The 18,722-nt window shown below is 36.4% G+C and overlaps 3 protein-coding genes across 10 annotated transcripts in view; 2 read left to right on the top strand and 1 right to left on the bottom strand.

Annotated features, from left to right (window-relative positions):
- The first annotated feature begins 1,253 nt into the window (after positions 1-1,253).
- LOC101735939 (uncharacterized) lies at positions 1,254-5,276 on the top strand. Its single transcript, XM_004931709.5, has 4 exons — positions 1,254-1,691; positions 2,654-2,797; positions 3,821-3,947; positions 5,127-5,276. Exons 1-4 carry the CDS (start codon positions 1,559-1,561, stop codon positions 5,224-5,226), a joined length of 504 nt encoding a protein of 167 aa, XP_004931766.1. The 5' UTR covers positions 1,254-1,558; the 3' UTR covers positions 5,227-5,276.
- A 625-nt stretch (positions 5,277-5,901) lies between these two features.
- On the bottom strand, positions 5,902-8,745 carry LOC101736064 (uncharacterized). Its single transcript, XM_004931710.5, has 2 exons — positions 8,344-8,745; positions 5,902-6,210 (listed from the first exon to the last, which is right to left on the bottom strand). The coding sequence occupies exons 1-2, from the start codon at positions 8,595-8,597 to the stop codon at positions 6,033-6,035; spliced, it is 432 nt and encodes a 143-aa protein (XP_004931767.1). The 5' UTR covers positions 8,598-8,745; the 3' UTR covers positions 5,902-6,032.
- Positions 8,746-17,405: 8,660 nt separating this feature from the next.
- The window catches only part of LOC101736421 (protein split ends), a 108,000-nt gene continuing 106,683 nt past the window's right edge, over positions 17,406-18,722 (top strand). For 4 of the 8 annotated variants that reach the window (XM_062676012.1, XM_038018578.2, XM_062676010.1 and 1 more), the window contains exon 1: positions 17,459-17,825. In XM_062676012.1, coding sequence (XP_062531996.1) covers positions 17,743-17,825 — 83 coding nt within the window. In that variant the 5' untranslated portion in view covers positions 17,459-17,742. Of the gene's footprint in view, positions 17,826-18,722 lie in introns of all 8 variants that reach the window. The other 4 variants (XM_038018569.2, XM_038018566.2, XM_038018574.2 and 1 more) reach the window with 3 other exon arrangements.

Here is an 18,722-nt window from a genome sequence, read left to right as displayed (position 1 = left end):
TGTAAGCAGCCTTATATAATATACATAGACAGATATTTGCAAATGAAATAAGATACATAACGTAAAACGTGTATTTTGCATGGAACGGTCATATCATCTAAACCATTCAAATGAACCTGCATGGAGAAAATAAATTTGGACAAGCGACAACGGCATGTTTTATGGAAAGTAAATAGTATTTCTATCTCCAACCAAGTCTACCAAGTCTGTTATGGATGGCATCTCCTTATAAGTATATATAGAACCCTATAAATCGTTCCCAGTCCAAAGCAATACCATTTTTGCTTACGGCAGCAGCTATTGTAACAACGGAACTCCACATCCTTACGGATCCATCAGATGCAATAACCCTTGCATTAGACGCCTTCCACTCTAACACTAGGAGAGACCCCGGTAACCGTATTCGTCGAACTCGGCAAAGAGTTCGACGTGCAACCTAACCTTAACATCAGCCCGTTGAGTTTCTCGCCGGATCTTCTCAGCGGGTCGCGATTCCGATCCGGTAGTAGATTCATTCGCGAAGCAGCTACTCTTGAGTTGTTAGGTCTCCCTTGGAGGCGCTCGGGTAGCTGTTAGCAAATCCCGCCCTTTCTGGCTGAGCCCTTGCTCGCCAACCTGTCCTTGTGAAACTGGAAAGGCCTCTGGGCCACCAGTAAGCTGTCAATCATAAAAAAAATCAACGGAACTAGTGGACTAACATGGACGGAAAGAAAACAATCCCAAAGCGCGCTACGGACAGTGTATAGGTAGTGTAGGCAGGTGTAGTGTGTGTGTGTGTGTGCGTAGTGTAGTGTAGTAGGTGGGGACAGGTTATTATAAAATAACTACGTATATATTACGTTATAGTCATACGAGAATGTACAACATAATAATATGTCGCTCAGAATAAAGAGCATTATTCTGACAAAAGGCCTACACCGTTTTTTACTGGTGGTAGGGTATCTTGTGAGCCTGCACGGGTAGGTAACACTATCGTGCCTATTTCTAATATGCAGTAATGCGTTTCGGTTTGGGGGGCTGAGCAGCCGTTGTACTGTAAAAACGGTAACTTAAAACTCAGGTCTCACGGTGACTGGCGGCTTTTACGTTGTTGGTGATTATGGGCTCAGGTAACCACTTAACACTAGGCGGGTCGGGAGCTCGTCCACTTATATAAAACAAACAAACAAAATGAATGATTTGGCTGACAGTGACGACATATTGTGTGAATATAATTTTTTGCTACTTTTAACATGACGTTACGACATCGGGTTTGTTTCTTAGCATTAGTCGTAAATGCTCGTTTAAATAGGATTTTTAATATTTTTAGAGCTATGTTTGTTGCTATGTGTTATGATCAAAGCTTAAAACAATATTTAATCACAGCCACCTGTGCGTATGTTCGAACTTTAGGACCAACAACTTATCATATTTGTGTATTTGAAACATTACGTCGCCTTCTCGTCGCTGGAAACTGATAACTGGACATTGGGGTCGTGAACTCATACTGAGCAGCCATCTTGTCAGTAGTTACTCTATTGCCTACTGTAATAGTCGTTCTCTTTGGTCCGTGTAATTCATGGTGCTGCTGAATCCAAGAAAATTTCGTTGCACGTACCGCAGCGTTTGCGAAGACTCCAATAGTTTTGAGCTCATCATTGCACAAAAGAAAACTGTGACACTGAGCAAGTTAATCTTCGAACTGTGTAAAGGTATATTATAAACACGATAACACATTCTAAATATGGCGAACAATCTATATATTAATCTAAAGTTCATATTGTTCCTAAATTATTTTAAAAAATACTTTAGAAAAACACTGAGGCTTTTACTATTGCCAATGATTAAAACATGTTAACCAGCCAGCGTATTAATTAATATTGACGCAACATTTTCAGTTCTTTGTCAAAATATAGTCCAAATTCGAAGTAATTCGGTAGTAAAAATATTGTTTAATGTCGTGTCCGGTAAAGCCTAGCTTACTACACACAAAAGAATAACCCCATAGCTATTACTTTTTGTTTTTTTAAATACTAAGAATTATTTATATTGCCAATTTTCGTACAGTTATTTTGCAATGCATTATTTGGCAAACAACATAATATACCTACTTAGACCATTTAAAATGTATTTTTAACCTAATTCCTTATAATATAAAGTGTACCGAGCGAGTGTAAATTCTTGGTATTATCGCGATTCATATTTATGCCGGGTTTCTTTTATTCGGTAAAAGATCTCGCAACATTACTCCCCTCCCACTTTACCATATTGCTATGAATTTACTTCTCGTAGATGGTTAAGTTAGCTTGCTGAAACTCTTCAAGCACGTTTTCGAATGAATTTCAGCAGAATCTAAAAAAAATATCAATGTACTCGGTATGTAGTTTCAGCCCGTTGGGATAATACGCTGTTGCCGTTTCTTTTCTGCTGAGTGTGTATGTTAAGATCAATGTATCAGTTAAAATGTAAATACCATCAGTACACAACACTCATGCATTAATCATTAATTATAAAGTAAGTACTTTAATAGTAACTAAGTTTTAAGCAAAATGGTTCCCGCAAATGGAAATTAGAATCCCCGGCTTCTACATTAGGTATCTTTCCAAGATACGCCCTAACACCGTTCTCTAAATATAAGATCCTGTTCTGAGAAATATCCTAATTTCCTTTCCAGCCTGTGAACTGAAGAAAATGTCTTGCATTCCGCCATCCGCTTTTACGGCTGGGCGTATCCGTGAAACTCAACGTGAAAATCGTGACTTGAAGATGCCCAATGTTGATATGGGCAAGAAACCTGACAAATATTTCAGTTTCACAAGTGAGTTGTTGTTGAATAAATAAGTTACATAAATTTAATGAGACTGTTTATAGAAATGGTAAATAGATATGAAAGCATGTTACAGGTTCACAGATATCATAAATAAAATAAAAAAACTTAAATTCCATTGTTTTTAGCAAATTATTCGATTTTATTAGGCTAAGGCCAAAAATTTACTTTTCTTATGTTTTTACATCCCGTTTGTGATTCAAGCCTAGGAGTGAACGGTCGTCAACAGATTTATTATAAACAAGAATGAGGTGGCAATACTTGAAGAAAAAATCACCTACCCAGCTTTCTATTAATTCAAATTCTCTTATAATACTTATGCCTTTTCTGATGGTTAATTCGGTTCGAAGGGCAGGTTAATGTTGCGACTTTCACCCTATTTCTCTACAAGGGTGGCAGTATTAGCTTTAAGATATCTTTGGATCTGATAACCGCTACAAAACAGTGGATCCGGTAACCACTTAACAGGTAAGCTCATGTGCTCATGGCAGGCTCTAAAAAAGTGTAGCTCATATTAGATTTAAGTACCAAATGAGACTTTCAGTTTGAACACTGTCCGATATTGTTGAGAGCACCACGTGTTTTTTTATTGCTTAGATGGGTAGACGAGCTGACAACCCACCGGAATTACCCAACCCATTACCGGAATCCATAGACATCAAAAACTTACACGCCACCATCCGCCTTGTTACACGAATTCCGAGTCAGTCTAAGTTTTTTGGTACTACCGAAACTTATTACTCTTTCACGGCAGAAATATACGTTTGCCTACAATTGCCACTAGGGGCGCTGTTCCAACTGCATAGGTACCTACAGATTTGAGTTAACTTTTACGCTATCGAGAACGTTAAAAAACTGACACTAAGCTCACTGCTTGTGGGATTCGAGATTATCCTTTAGGCCACAACGACTTCAGTATTGAATAATCAAAAATATTAATTTATATTAAGATAATAGGCGTATTACTGGTAGTTAGTTATTTAATGTAAGTAATAATCGTTAAAATAATTTCAGATGTTGAATTACCTGTAAAGTATAACAGCAAATTCATGAATAGTATCTGGGGAAAGTACAACCGTTATTCGCCGCACAATGTGAAAAAAGTCAATGACGCCTTCGTTTCTTCTGGGGATTTTCAGCAGTGAGTCCTAGCACGTTTTTTTTGAAACTACATTTTTTTAGATTTCTTGCTAGATACATACACTTCTTAATTTTTTGGGTCCGGAAGAAATCGCCGGCCCTCCGCTTATAGATTGCAGGGACTAAGCGGCATACGTTAAATTGAACGGGAATAAAACCTCTTGTCGCTCAACAATCTGCATCAGATGAGACAAAACTCAACCGAGACTGGGCGGGAGTAAGGATCGCGCAAATTCTACTCCCACAGGCCGAATGACCAATGAGCATCTCGGTCGGCAGGCAATCCGAAGCCCGCTTAGACATCGCCGCGAACACATAACTCCTGGATACTCCACTGGGTCAGAACCAACATGCATCGGAGAGTGCGGTCATCCGTCACTCTTAGGGCGTTATCATACTATATAGCGGATTGCGAGCGTTCTCAAAGCAGCGGGCGCGCAACGAACACGCCGCGTATGCGCAGCGAATTCGTTACGGACGCGCAAGGAGATCGTCGCGAATAGCAGCGTAGACGCCATTTTTTATCGTCTCGTACAAACGCCAGCCCGTCCACCCGCCTCACTTCAGTCAGTATCAGGTGCAATAACTCATAACAAAGTACTCGCTCTCTTCCATTCGATTTAACTGATAATGGATCCTCCCAAATTCGTCTATGCTTTCGTTTTCGTCTTCGGCATCTTCGAAGTAACAAGTTTTGTTACTGAGTGTATTGTACGACGTTAACTCGCTACAAATACGCGACGAAAACGTTGCGTATCTACCACGGGTCGGCGACGCCGCGATGTCCTCACTGAGCAGCCGCCGAGTCTTCACGGTGTATTCGCGGCGGATATGCTCGGCCCTGCATGCGCTCGCAAACCGCTAGTATGATAAGGACCTTAACACGTCGTCTTCTTGGGTCTGCTTTGCTGGTCCCCAAACCGGTATACGGGCACAACCAGATTTCAGGCGAGATTCTATCCCGGCTTGACGATGGCTTGGTACGGAAAAAGAACGGCGCTCTCATGTGGAGCAAGCCCCGAGCGTGGGTTCCGCCGTGACCAATTCACATCCGTTCTTTGTTTATGTGCATCCAGATGTAACTGTGTATATAGTACGCATATTACAAATACATACGTTTAATGGGTAAATTACAATACTCTTCAATAATATAAATATAATTTTATTTGAATAATTTCAGATTGCCTGTGAATTCCTCTAAGAACGAACCCATGATAACTCTGCCGTCGCCGAAACTAGACAACGTTTGGGCCGCAATCAATGTATCTCAGTCTCATTGACAATTTTGTTTTTTCTTTCTTAATATGAAATAAAATAACATTTTTAAATATATATTTTTTATATTAGAATGTATGGTCGTTGTAAATAGATCGTTTACGTGTCCACCCTCGATTAATCCAAAGCGCCTGTAAGGCCTCTCCTCCTCCTCTGGATATTTGGATTTGTCAAAAGGTCCACCATAGCGCCATGCGATTTTGGAGGATTTTATTGTATATAAAATTTAAATACACGGTTTTTTTATTTCCAAGGTGCCCACCTAATGGTGAGCGCCCAACATCCTCTGTGGATATTAGCAATATAAGAAACACATGTCAGCCGCTATCTACCACTAGAGACTTTAGAAATAACGACGGGATTTCATTCTCAGTCCAAACCAAACAGTGTTTTTCACGGTAACAACAAATTCTACTCCGACGGCGGATTGTAAAAATTTACGAGATCATCTGGAAGAGTTTCTCAAACCACTCTGTATGGAACAAATTTCAAAGAGCTTTATCACTAAGATTCTGAACTATTCATTATTTAATAATTGTTCACAATCTGTCAGCTCTTGTTTGTTATCACATGAAAATGACTGGTAATTGAGAGCCCTGCTCCTTGATAATGGTCACTGAAACATATTTGTCTTTAACTAAAAGAGATTTAGGTATTTTCAAATCATTAAACTCTTTAAGTAGATTGTTTTTACAGTTTAATTACTAAGTATTATTAAAACACATATTATAATCTATCTAATCATTCATTTCTTAACTAAATTATTTTCCATAATTGCATAAAAAATTTACAGTGGTTTAATATGGCCATTTCAATCAATTTTTATAGAAAAACTAGCACCGCAAGAGCAACCTATATCTGCATTTGGGTTCTGTTGCACTCGGAAAGCAGACCTAATAAGTTCAGTGTGATAATCTATTGTTGAACCTTTAATATACTCAAGTGACGTCTCATCAACCACCACTTTGACACCATTTTTTTCAAATATCCTGAAAAAAAAACTTGGTTAGTCAATGAAGTTTTGTTTCATCTATTTCCTTAAAACAATAATGCGAGCTTCCGTACATATTCAATGCAATTACAAAAACATTGAATTACTAAATAGCATAACCTTAAATTCCTTAGGCCCTTTGGCAAAAATGTTAACTTTGGCAAATGTAGTAATGAATAGTAGTATTTTTTTTCAGTTCAGAAATTACGAGATTGATATTTAAACAACGTCAACTGGAATATCTTGAACTTATAAAAAAAAACATAACAAAATAAAGTTCAAGTAAATTTGAAGATTAAAAATTCATCATTTCATAATGCCCCTAAAAATTAATGCATTTTTTTTTAGGCTGTCATGTCCAATGAAGCCAATCATTTTACGTCTAGCTATCTTGATGTCCTCATTATTAAAAAGTCACTACTGCTAATGCATCGGTTTCCATCGTTAAAATAATTTTTCAACAAGAGAAAATATTGACAAAAAAAACGAATATTAAAGCAAAAGGGGCAAGGGTGTGGTATGTAATAGGGTTAATAGGGTTATAGGGTTTTGTATTAGAGTAGCAACAAAATGAGAATGTTATAATAAAGTATACTAAAAGATGTATCGGCTTTTTATACTCTTTTTCCTTTCATAAAAATTCATATAAAAATATTAAGATGATCATAAAAAATAATTATGATGTATTGGCTTACCAAATCAAGCATAAAATATACTCTAAATGTTTGCTCAGAACCCAAAAAAAATTAAATTGGCAATTATTGAAAAAAATTATTTTAACACTAATTTTATTTATAATATAAATGAATGGATACATAATGAACAATTTATTCTTTACTAACTTTTACACTCTGCTTCATGCATTATAGGCGGCGGCTTGGCTCTGCCCCTGGCATTAGTGATGATCATGAGTGACGGTAACCATTCACTATCAAGTGGGCTGTATGCTTGTATACCTACAAGGGCAATAAAAGAAATTATAATCTATAAATAGAAATCACATATCCCTAGAACAGCTTCTTGTTCTGAACGGACAGTATTCTCTGTGCTTTTCTGTATCATTGATAATCTACATTCCAAATTTTATGATCAGTCTCATCAAAGATCAAATTATTTGGTATAGATGTGCAAGGTTAAGAAGCAAATTCTATTTATAATATATTACAAGTATGGTTTGTATGCTTCATATAATTATATACTTATTTATATAATTATTATATATATATTAGAGAGAGAGAGAGAGAGAGAGAGAGAGACAAAGAAGTTGGATTGTATAAGTACTTCATTTGCAGCCTATTTACTCCACTGTTGGACTTAGGCATCTCCCATGGCACTACACACGACTCAATCCTGGGCCTTTCATCTAAAAACTCTCCATGAGACAGGCAGTGCCTAGTGTGAAGAGTTTTTAGCAAACTGTTATGTGTAAATGTTTTCAAGGTTAATAAATAAATTATTATTATATAAAAGATTGTAATACATAATTGGTTATTAAAAGTATAAGTTTCATATTACACAAAAAAACAGCAAAGCATTGCAAGTAACAGCTAGTATACCACAAGTCCAGCACTATTTTCATAGAATTTTTCTCTTTTAAAATGTATAGTTTTATTCTTAAAGGTTATTTATTTGTTTTCATAGTGTTTGATTAGTTGCTATTATTTTAACTCCAATGCAGGAGAATTTAACCAATCAAGACTAAGCAATTACTTTGATAAAAATTTGTTGCTAATAAAAGGTCCTGATTTTCCTAATTAAGTTATCATAATATTAGTAACTTTTGTTGTACTTGTGTATATTTTTGGGATATAGGAATTTAGTCCAGACTGATTGAAGTCTCTCATTTAGACCATTAAGAAAACACAATGTCTTCTACATTGATAAAGAAATGAAGAATAATATTACAATATAATATTCATTATTATTATTATACAGAATGAAAAATGAGTTTGAAAAATGATATTATATATTTGACAAGAATGCTTCTTAATTTCTAAAATAATAGCACTGAATATTCTTTCCACGAGTTTTGTTACAGCTCTTTTCTTATTCTTTTTATTCTGCCACTATCTTATGCAATCAAAAGTGAGTTGTATAGCAGAGTACTTCGATATTTTGCTCTAATACATACCTGTCATCACTATCAACAACATTGTCTAAGTTGAATTTATACTGGAATCCAGAGCATCCACCACTTTCTACACAAAGCCTCAGAAAGGTATCGTTTTCTTTACATAATTCTTTTAATTTTTGTACACAATTGTCACTAATACTGATATCTGTACTTGAAACAGAAGTTGCTGGTTCTTGGGAGAATCTTTTGTTTAATGTGTTTACATTAACAAACTTTTTTAACTGGTGTAAATTTCTAAAACGTAAAAACATTTTCTTTCGTATTCTAGAAAAATATCTTCCAGTGCTTTAACTAAGTTTATTATTTAATTCTATTCTAGTCACAGCCTACATAAAGATACTTGAGACATACATAGGAAGTGTATAATCTATGTACATAGGTGTACCACAATTGACATTGACAATGACATATTATGTAGACTTGCGCTTTGCTTGTACCGAAAATTTTCGAGAATTACGGAGGCCGATCCGACATTGATTTTTGGCCAAATAAGATCGATTTTTAATCGTGTAATAAAAATCTAATGCGCAAAAATTATAATTTACGTACTTGTTCGTGAGCCCCCATGGGTGAATGACACTACTCTGCCTGTTTCTGCCGTGACGCAGTATTAAGTTTCGGTTTGAAGGGTAGGGCAGCAATTGTACTATAAAAATTAAAATTCGAAACTCATGTCTCAAAGTGGATGATGGTATTTATGTTGTTGATGTCTATGGACTACGGCAACCACTTAACACCAGGTGGGCCGTGGGCTCGTACACCCACATAAGAACTTAAAAAAAGCAACCAATTGGCAGCTCAATAAAAAAAACCGCACATAATTTTCTGGAACTAGCACTATTTTCAATGATGAACTTTCCAATTCTACATCCATAGCAATCTCATCTCTATTATATTTTTCTCCTATTAATTAAACATTAGTTCTTGTGGTAAACACAATAGTCCTTTAGTGACTATTCCTCTGAAAGCGATAATTGCATTTCTGTCTTCATATTTGGTAAATTATTTATTTATATACTCCATACACCGCACGATCAGATGGAATAAATAATTAATAACTGGGAACAAATGACGCAGGGGACATCTGGCCCCAGATTGGGATTATCTGTGCTATGGGTATCAGAGAGTGATATATATACTTATATATGTTTAAAAATATAGATATATAAATAATAAACACTCAGGCAATAAACCTTTCATCACACTAATGTTAGCCCGATGTGGGAATCGAACCCATAACCCTCGGCGCAGTCAGGGTCACTGCCAGCTGAATGCAAACTGAAAAAAACCGCTTCTTGAATAATCGAAGTTTTAGACCTCGATTTTTTATGTGGTTCGATAGAGTATCGAATCGATTTTTAAGTTCGAAATTTTTCGAAAAGAATTGACACCCCTATTAAAGAAAACAAAACATGTTTTTCTAATTTATGTAAGCAAAAGAAACAAACGCTATACGTGTAAAGTTTTTTAGGTTAAATCCATGGCTGTAAAATACAAATTGTAACAAAAATGTATCAACACCTTGATGATCTAAAATAGAAATAGAAAATAAATAAGCCAAAGAACCCAAGAAGACACGCCCTAGGACTCCATTTCATTGTATCCATTTATTCGCTTTCATAGATACTGTATGACAGTCCGCGACCGTTACGCTATATTAAGTGTATAATCTATGCGTTACGCGAATGTGGTGTTCGCTCACGCGGCCCGCACGCACATAGACACCCTCCAATCCCAACAATCCCGCTTTTGCAAGTAAGCCATCCGTAAGGAGCTCCGTGGTTCGTGAGGAACGTTAACCTACACGACCTCGGGCCTCGAATTAATCTGGAATCTTTTTGTAACAAACCCAAGCTTTGAAAAATTCTCAGTCTCGTTTGTTTCTGCGTTCTGGCACGATAAATACTTCTGAAGGTTTAACTTCTACGAAGTGCCAGTAAGGGTAAAACCAAAATAGTCTAGATTACTAGCATAAAGGTAGATAAAAAAAGAGTGTTAACCACGCTGGTGTTAATTGTGTTTTTGTTTGTTTTGCGTAGTTTAATAAACAAAGGTAAAATAGCCAATCTTTAACGTTGCACGACAAAAGCTTTTGAGCTGAAAAATGAAATGGGTTCCGAAAATGAAACTTCAATGTAAATTTGAAAGAAAAGATCGATGTTCGCCCAAATTATACACTAATGCCGGCCACTGACATGCGCGCAAATATTCGTACATTGTACGAATGTTTGCGCGCATGTGAAGGGCCGTCAAATATTCATTCGCAAACTTAGCGGCTGTGCAAATGGGTTCGGTACTCAATTTGCGAACCCGTTTTTACAATGTCTCACGAATTTCTCCTCCTTTTTAATTCGTCAATAGAACATTGAAGAGTAAAAGAGTTTTGAAGTCTTTCCCGGATATCATTAACAGCGATGCTGTTTTTATGGGATTTCTTTTGATGAAGATACGCTACACAGTAGACGTCACGATCTATGAAAATAGCGAAACGTCCGTTGCCTTCGCAATCCTGGGCGCAACTGGTCACACGAATGTGTGGGAGACTACGCGAAGGATCGCGGTTCGCGCGCTTTGATGTCTGTTAAAAAACCGACACAGCTTGGAAAACCACGAATGCAGCGAAAACTTTGCATAATCATTTGCAAATGTCGTCCTACACTTGCGGATTTGCGTATTCGTGCGTATGTGAGTGACCGGTATTGCATACAGTCTGGCCATACTAGTCTGTTTCAAAGACAATCTTGTAACACACATTTTAATTTAGCGTTTGTGATTTATTCACTCTATGCGTTGTATATAATGGGACAAATAATTATAAATATCTGAAAGAAAAAAAACATAATTATCATTTACCTAAATATTTACTATTAAAACTTGTTTATTTAAAAGTACAGCAAATATGCAATATCTACTAACCTCACATAGAAATATGTAAAAAGCTACAGTATTCGAAACCTTTAGACCCTTTTGTTTGATTACATTGATTCGTTATTATTCTTCTTCGGGGGAAAAAAGATAAAATGGCGATAGTTGTTGATTCTAGCTCACAATATGACCTACCAGGACTACCACATATACTCAACGATATACGTACCTGCCCTGTTTCGCCTTACAACGATTACACTTTGTTAATTTGGATAAATACAAATAGTCGGAAAGGTTTTCGCTGGCGGTAGAAATACAAAATCTCGCTGCTAGTCAATGAATTTAGTTGTAGCAACGCAGAAAGTTCAAGTCTGTGTTATGCTAACATAAAAAAATTGTTAGATAGTGGAAATTAAAGATTTAGTCGAAGCTTAGTCAAAGTTAGTCGAAATTTATGGGCCTTAAAAGAAAAATATGATAAAAAATACAATAACATTTTGTTTCTAAGTTTTCACATTTCATGCAATCAATATATTGAAGTACCTACATATTATTATTTTGGAAGTACTGGAATTAACGGCTTCATTTAAATTTTGGAAAAAGGGGATTATGTAAGGATATCTGTGGCATTCCGGGAGATATTATGCATATCGCTCATGCATAATCTGCTAGTATCAGAAAATTTGAAACCTTAATGTTATTGAAATTATTGCAAAATAATCTGCCACTCAGTTAAGTAATAACTAGCATAGCGTCTCGGGTTTCATTTTGTTATCGCCATCCACATCAGATGAGCTTCTGGAGGCGTCCAATAACTTACATGAGATTTAGCTTATAATTATGAGTCAATGTTTTCGTTGCCATGATCATTATTGTGGACTTTTTCCTTCATGCCTTCAAAATGGCTGCATTTTAGAATGGGAACTTCGAAAAAATGTTAATTTTTTTTATTGCCTTTGTGTGGTTACCGTCGCCCATGGACTTCAGCAATGCCAGGAGCAGAGCCAAGCCGCTGCCTACCAAGTTCGATTCGAATTCGTTTTTTTTTTAAATACGGATGAGTTTTAAAATGTTTGGCTTACTCCTCCTCCTTTAGCTTGTCTTAATAAATGGATGACCACTTCCAGCCTACCTGATAGTAAGTGTGAACGCTTCGCATGCGGACATTAGGTTTGCTGATGGAGCAGTAAAGCCACTGCCTCAGCATCAATGTAAATCTTTCTCCATAGACCGAGATTTTCCAAATCAGCTCTGAGATTATAATTTTCAACAATCCCTACGGACGAAATCTGTGGAGTTCATTCGAAGCAACTAGGTAATACTTTATTTTTCTGGCCTTGATGAGTTACCGTTAATTGGATACCAGAGCTTGTAGACCGTACAACATGAATGCCGCCGCCCACGTGAGAAATGGGGTTGAAATCTAAATTACGAGTATGTACGAGTAGTATGTTGGTAGCTCTCTTACCCTCCAAGACAACACATTATCGCCTCTAAGAAGAAATAGACAGGATGGTGGTCGAGCTAGCTATAAGCCATGCCACAGGTATAATTATGCAAATTTATAAATTTTGCGTATTTGATTTATAAAGTCACGATATAATTCCTTCATCACAGAAGGTTTTGACCACCGGTACAGTTCCATCTCTTGAAACGAATATATCGAGCGTTTATTCTTTAAGCCACGACCTCTTTAAAAAGTGCTTGTTGTTCAGACACGAAGTTGACCAGTTGGAACCTCTGGACCTGCGGGCGGACTTCGGTTCCGTCTTTTTTTGTCCTACTATTACTACCTACTTAATCACTGATAGCCTAAAGGGTTATTCCAGTTTGGCATGGACGGGTAGGTGAGCTCACGGGCTCAAACTGAGAGAATTTGATAACACTAGACCTGGCAAGAGCTTCTCAGAATCTATCGACGCATTGGAATCGCGACCCACTGAGAAGTTCCAAGAAACTCAGTTAGGTTAGTTGAGTTAGTTCGCTCGTCGAACTCTTGGACGTGATCCACGAGCTCGACGAGGATCCGGTGGATGCGACAAGACATTAGCGGCAGCCACTATAAGAGGGTTATCGTGTCGCGCCGCTTTGTCCAAGTAGCGTTCTGACATTACCTTAAGATACTTACGTACCGGTTCTGCATTTAGATAGTTGTGAAGGTCGACTTTCGTCACGTACCACGGTGCTCTGACGGTATTTCTGCAGAAACGGGATTGGATGACCTGGAGAGAATTTATGTGCATGCGAGCCGCATGAGTGGATATTACACTTGCATAGGTCATAACGAAATGTCATGTCAAATTTTGTGAACTGTCACCTTGTTACGAAGTGACAATAACCTTCTCTTGTAGACATAGACCTCTCTATAGATCGTGGGGTAACGGTTCGCTCTGTGATTCTGCCTGTTTACTCTTTTCTTTTCTTTACTATCGTCCCACCAGCCGTGGAAGAGTTCACAGATATATTCTTTAATACTGTTTTCAGAATAATATTTACCATAAGCCTTTAATTTTTTTCATTGCTGATGGCAAGTGGTTACCGTCGCTCATGGAAGTCAGCAATGCCAAGAGCATAGCGAAGTCGCTGCCTGCCAAATAGGTACACATCCTTTTCATATCAGGTATTTGTTTGTGAAATCATTGGTGGTTCACAGCAACATTTCAATTAACGTTTTTCTGACCCACGACTTATCGGAAATTTACACCAGGATTTTCTTAATAAAAAAAAAACATATTAAAATCGAAAGATTTTCGACGGTTAAACGGTTTCGGTATCCAGAGACAGACATCAAGACACATCAATTAAACTGATAGTACAGGATCCCTGGTACACTTTTCATCATTTATTACTAACAAGCTGATTTTTCGTGAGTAGCTTCCTTTTGACTAGACGCCCAACTTTTTTCCTTACAGTAACGTTGGTAAATGGTAGCTTACCAGGGGTAGAAGAATAAAATATGTTGATTTCACGAAATTTAAAAAAATATTATTAACCGCATTTTTCTTTGTTAATTATCTAAATAACATCAAAAAATATTTGTCCTACAAAATATAAGGTTTTGATAGGGAGTCCCCCTCTCTAACATCTATCATAAACAAGGTAATAAAAAATAATTACTAACCAGCTGATTTTTTTTAAATGGTTTGCTAAAATTTGCATTGTTTACCACCCACATTGTCCTACAAATTGCATGGTATGTCATCTTGGTCCTACGCTCAAAAGTTGTCAATACCGCAGGTTTTTTTTTTATTAGTAACTGTAGGACAAAGGTGTCACGTGATAGGTTAATATATTTTACGTCCAAATAAAACAATGTCCTACAAAAAAAAAGTATGCTTTATTAGTCCTACAAGATTAGTAATTTTTGAGTATACAAAATGAAATGAAATATATATATATAAACATAAAAACATTAAATTTACTCTAAATTCCTTGTAACAAGAGGAATGATAACCTATTATTTCATTACTCCAACTTTCAGGAAATACAACACCACAATGTGTTTATAATGCTTTCGTGCAGATAAAAAAGTCTTACAAGAAAGCCACATATCTATATTATTATTTTTTAACAAATTACACAAAAGGCACTCCATTATTATTTTGCAGCACAGATTACTATTCAAATTATTCCCTAGGACTCCCTAACAAAACCTTATATTTTGTAGAACAAATATTTTTTCACGTTGTTTAGATTATTATCCCGATAATTAACAAAGAAAAATTCGGTTAGTAATAAATTTTTTAAATTCGTGAAATCAACATATTTTATCCTTGCTACCCTTAGTAAGCTACCACTTACCAAAGTTACTGTAAGGAAAAAAGTTGGGCGTCTAGTCAAAACGAAGCTTCTCACGAAAAATCGGCTTGTTAGTACTTAGTCTGGCCATAAATACTGTTATAATTAAAAATAAACAAAATATTACATTTGAATTTGGAATCTGCAATTGTTATATGATTGCTCATTGAGTTTTTTCATTTGGGCGCCAATACATTGTACAATATTTTGCGATATTAAAATGGAGTGGGGTGATAAAGAGAACCGAATCGCTGTGATTGCATTACACAAAGTAGGTATGGAGCCAAATACAATTTTTAAAACTCTCCATACGCTTGGTATTAGTAAAATGTTTGTGTACCGGGCTATTAATAGGTGCAATGAGACCAGCTCTATTTGTGACACAAAAAGATATGGCCGTCCACGTAGTGTTCGTACGAAAAAGGTGGTCAAAGCAGTAAGGGAAAGAATTCGAAGAAATCCTGTCCGAAAACAAAAGATTTTATCTCGGGAGATGAAGATAGCACCTAGAACCATGTCGCGTATTTTAAAAGATGACTTAGGACTTGCAGCCTATAAGAAACGTACTGGTCATTTCTAAACTGATAATTTAAAAGAGAATAGGGTGGTAAAATCGAAACAACTACTGAAGCGGTACGCAAAGTACAATTGAGCAACATTTTAACAAACAAAATGACCGTATTTATGCTCAAAGTTCTAAGGAAGCTTCCCAATTAGTCGACAGAGTGCAAGGTGGGCACTATCCGACTTCAGTGATGGTTTGGTGGGGTATTACTATGAAGGAGTGACTGAGCCATACTTTTGTGAAAAAGGTATCAAAACATCGGCACAAGCGTATCATGATGCCATTCTTAAGAAGATAGTAAAGCCCCTTAACAACACCATGTTCAATAATCAAGAATGGTCCTTCCAGCAAGACTCGGCGCCAGGTCATAAAGCTCGGTCTACGCAGTCTTGGTTGGAAACGAACGTTTCGGACTTCATCAGAGCTGAAGACTGGCCGTCGTCTAGTCCCGATCTTAATCCGCTGGATTATGGTCAGTTTTAGAGAGTACGGCTTGCTCTAAACGCCATGATAATTAGGAGTCTCTAAAACAATCCGTACGATTGGTAGTGAAAAAAATTTCCCATGGAAAGAGTGCGTGCTTCTATTGATAACTGGCCTCAACGTTTGAAGGACTGTATTGCAGCCAATGGAGACCACTTCGAATAAGCTTTTTATACTTTAAATTGTTTTATATTTATGTATTAAACTAACACACTGTAAAAGTAATAAATGTTATTTGCCATAGAATTTTTTTTGTTTTCCTTTGTAACAACAGTATTTATGGCCAGACAGTATAAATTATGAATAATGTACCAGGGATCCTAATGATTTAAAAAAAACAGTATTTTGTAGTATTAGAAATGACACTAGAAATGGTCAATTTATTTAATTCTTACAGGCTTGACGCATAAAGACAGCCATTATACTATACAATGGAGACTTAGACTAAATGTCTGAAGAGGGTGGCAGCGTTCAGGTTGCGATGGCTATGGAGGTCAGTAACATTCTAGCACTAGATAAGCCGCGAGCTTTTTTACCAGTCTGCACAATAAAAATATAAATTGAACTTTTGCACAAGGGATCTGGGAATCGGTGCCAATTTGATAATGCGAAACTCAGGTATTACTTATAACAATTTGTATCAAAACTATAGGCGATTAACTTCATGACCTGGCGTGAACATATATTGGATTACTTTTTTTTCTTTGCTGGAAGTTTTCTATTGAGGTACCTATATTTTGAACGGAACTGATAAGTAAAAAAAGGTAATGTGAGTGGTATACGTCAAGATAAAATTTAATTTTCGCTTTTTAGAAAATTATCTGGAAGTATGAAAATATTGTGTTATAATTAATTATTTTGAAATATGTACATAATACTTATTTCTAATTATATAGCTATAGCCTTCATAAAACCCGTTTCTAAATAATAAAATAAGTCCATAATTTTACTTAGGCCTGCAACACTGCAGTGTCTTTCTCATTAGTTGGAGCGAGAAATGCGAGAAAGAGATAGTGTTTTTGCCGGAGCGCTGGCCAGCGGACCCGAGATTGCTAGATCTGGGAAATTATGTTTAAATTTTTTGAATGCTTCTTTGGTCAAATAAACTTCTTTAAAACAAGTTACCTAGTATACGCGTACTTTCGTCTTTTTCATAACTATTTTCAACGTATTAATGTTAGGAGCTCGTAAGAAATGTCCACCAAAATTTATATAGAGGTTGTAAATAATAATGACTGCTATATTCATTTACGAAGTATTACAATAATGAACAGTGTTTCAATCTATAAAATAATAATGTTTTTCTTAATTTACAATAATTTTACTCAAAAGCTAGGAACACTACTCCACTTTGCGCGGCAGCGGTCAGAAGGCGGAGCCTATCGGCAAACTCGCGTCGAGGCTCAGTTCTCTGTCAATTCGAGAGCTGCCAAGAGTACGCACGCGTCTGTTACGTAGTGTGTTAATAGTGCAGTGAATTACGGTGTGGAGATTAACGACCCAAGTGATGTGAAAAAGTGTTGTTTTCTTGAAATAGTGCATTGTGATTTGATTGATGTGACCATGAGAAAGTTTGCAATTGTGTGAATTGTCAACATGTGTGCAGCACAGTTTTGTGCAAAATTATTTTTTGCCACGTAGCGATGCGGACGGGTAATGATTCCTAATGTGGAGCTTGAAGCAAGATGGTTAGAGAGACTCGGCATCTGTGGGTTGGAAACTTACCCGATAACATTCGTGAAGATCGAATAAGGGAGCACTTCAAACGGTACCTAAATTGATTTGTTTTGAATAACTTTTCAGGAAGCGGAGCTGGAACTGCATACAAACGGAAAAATTGTTAATGTTATGATTAGAGAGCTTAGCCATTTTCATTATCAAATTATAGTATCAGTAACTCAAATTGCAAATAGGCTTCTACGTTTGTAGTTTAATTGATATTGGTCAAATTGCATTCAGATTTTTGCTTCATATTCGGGCATTTAAACTACCTACACGAATCATAACATAACCGTCAAATTTTCACTTAATGTAAATTAGCAAATGATCACATACTATCTACTTGCTTGGGTTACGGTTTGTTTATCGTGTTTAAGCTACCAGTGAAATCAGTTTCTGCTAAAAACAAATGTGAAAACAAAGTAAACAAACAACATTCGAGGTTACGGTCGTGAGTAAAGCCAGGCTGTCACAATGGGTTCACAAAATGTTTTGATATATACTAATGTACAAATGTAGTAAATCATTAAGGGCTCCAAAGTTTAAAGTATACGAAGTACACATTGATACCAAAGAAGCATGTTGTTATTTGTAGCTAACATGTATGTTTGATGATTAAATCTAGATGTGAATAATTATATAAAATATAATATCAAAATTCACGCAATACCACATACAATATGATCGTGGTATTTTTAAAAATATGTGAAAAAAATTTAACAAATAATTATGTACTCCATTGATAATGTCCATGAGTGACTGTGGCTGCTATGATGGTGGGCCATAAGCTTATCTGTTTTTTGATGGAACATATAGCCTCTGTGCACATTGTGGACGTCAATAATGCCACTGGCACACCCAAGTACTAGACAGAGACCACTCTTAATTGTTGTTGGCAAACAAATAAAATGTTGACATGTCACAAGGTGGAATTTTGTTTTGAAAC

The sequence above is a fragment of the Bombyx mori genome, chromosome 3, assembly GCF_030269925.1.
Source record: "Bombyx mori chromosome 3, ASM3026992v2".
In the NCBI taxonomy this organism is placed as follows: domain Eukaryota; kingdom Metazoa; phylum Arthropoda; class Insecta; order Lepidoptera; family Bombycidae; genus Bombyx; species Bombyx mori.
Note: the sequence above shows the minus strand (reverse complement) of the source record. Positions and strands in the feature narration are given on the sequence as shown.

What these genes read in the sequence shown, in the direction of transcription:
- LOC101735939 (XM_004931709.5), top strand. Translation starts at nt 1,559, where the DNA reads ATGGTGCTGCTGAATCCAAGAAAATTTCGTTGCACGTACCGCAGCGTT. An exon ending in CAAATATTTCAGTTTCACAA is followed by an intron (nt 2,798 to 3,820) that starts GTGAGTTGTTGT and finishes AAATAATTTCAG; the next exon opens with ATGTTGAATTACCTGTAAAG. An exon ending in TCTTCTGGGGATTTTCAGCA is followed by an intron (nt 3,948 to 5,126) that starts GTGAGTCCTAGC and finishes GAATAATTTCAG; the next exon opens with ATTGCCTGTGAATTCCTCTA.
- LOC101736064 (XM_004931710.5), bottom strand. Translation starts at nt 8,597, where the DNA reads ATGTTTTTACGTTTTAGAAATTTACACCAGTTAAAAAAGTTTGTTAAT. An exon ending in GTTGTTGATAGTGATGACAG is followed by an intron (nt 6,211 to 8,343) that starts GTATGTATTAGA and finishes TTTTTTTTTCAG; the next exon opens with GATATTTGAAAAAAATGGTG.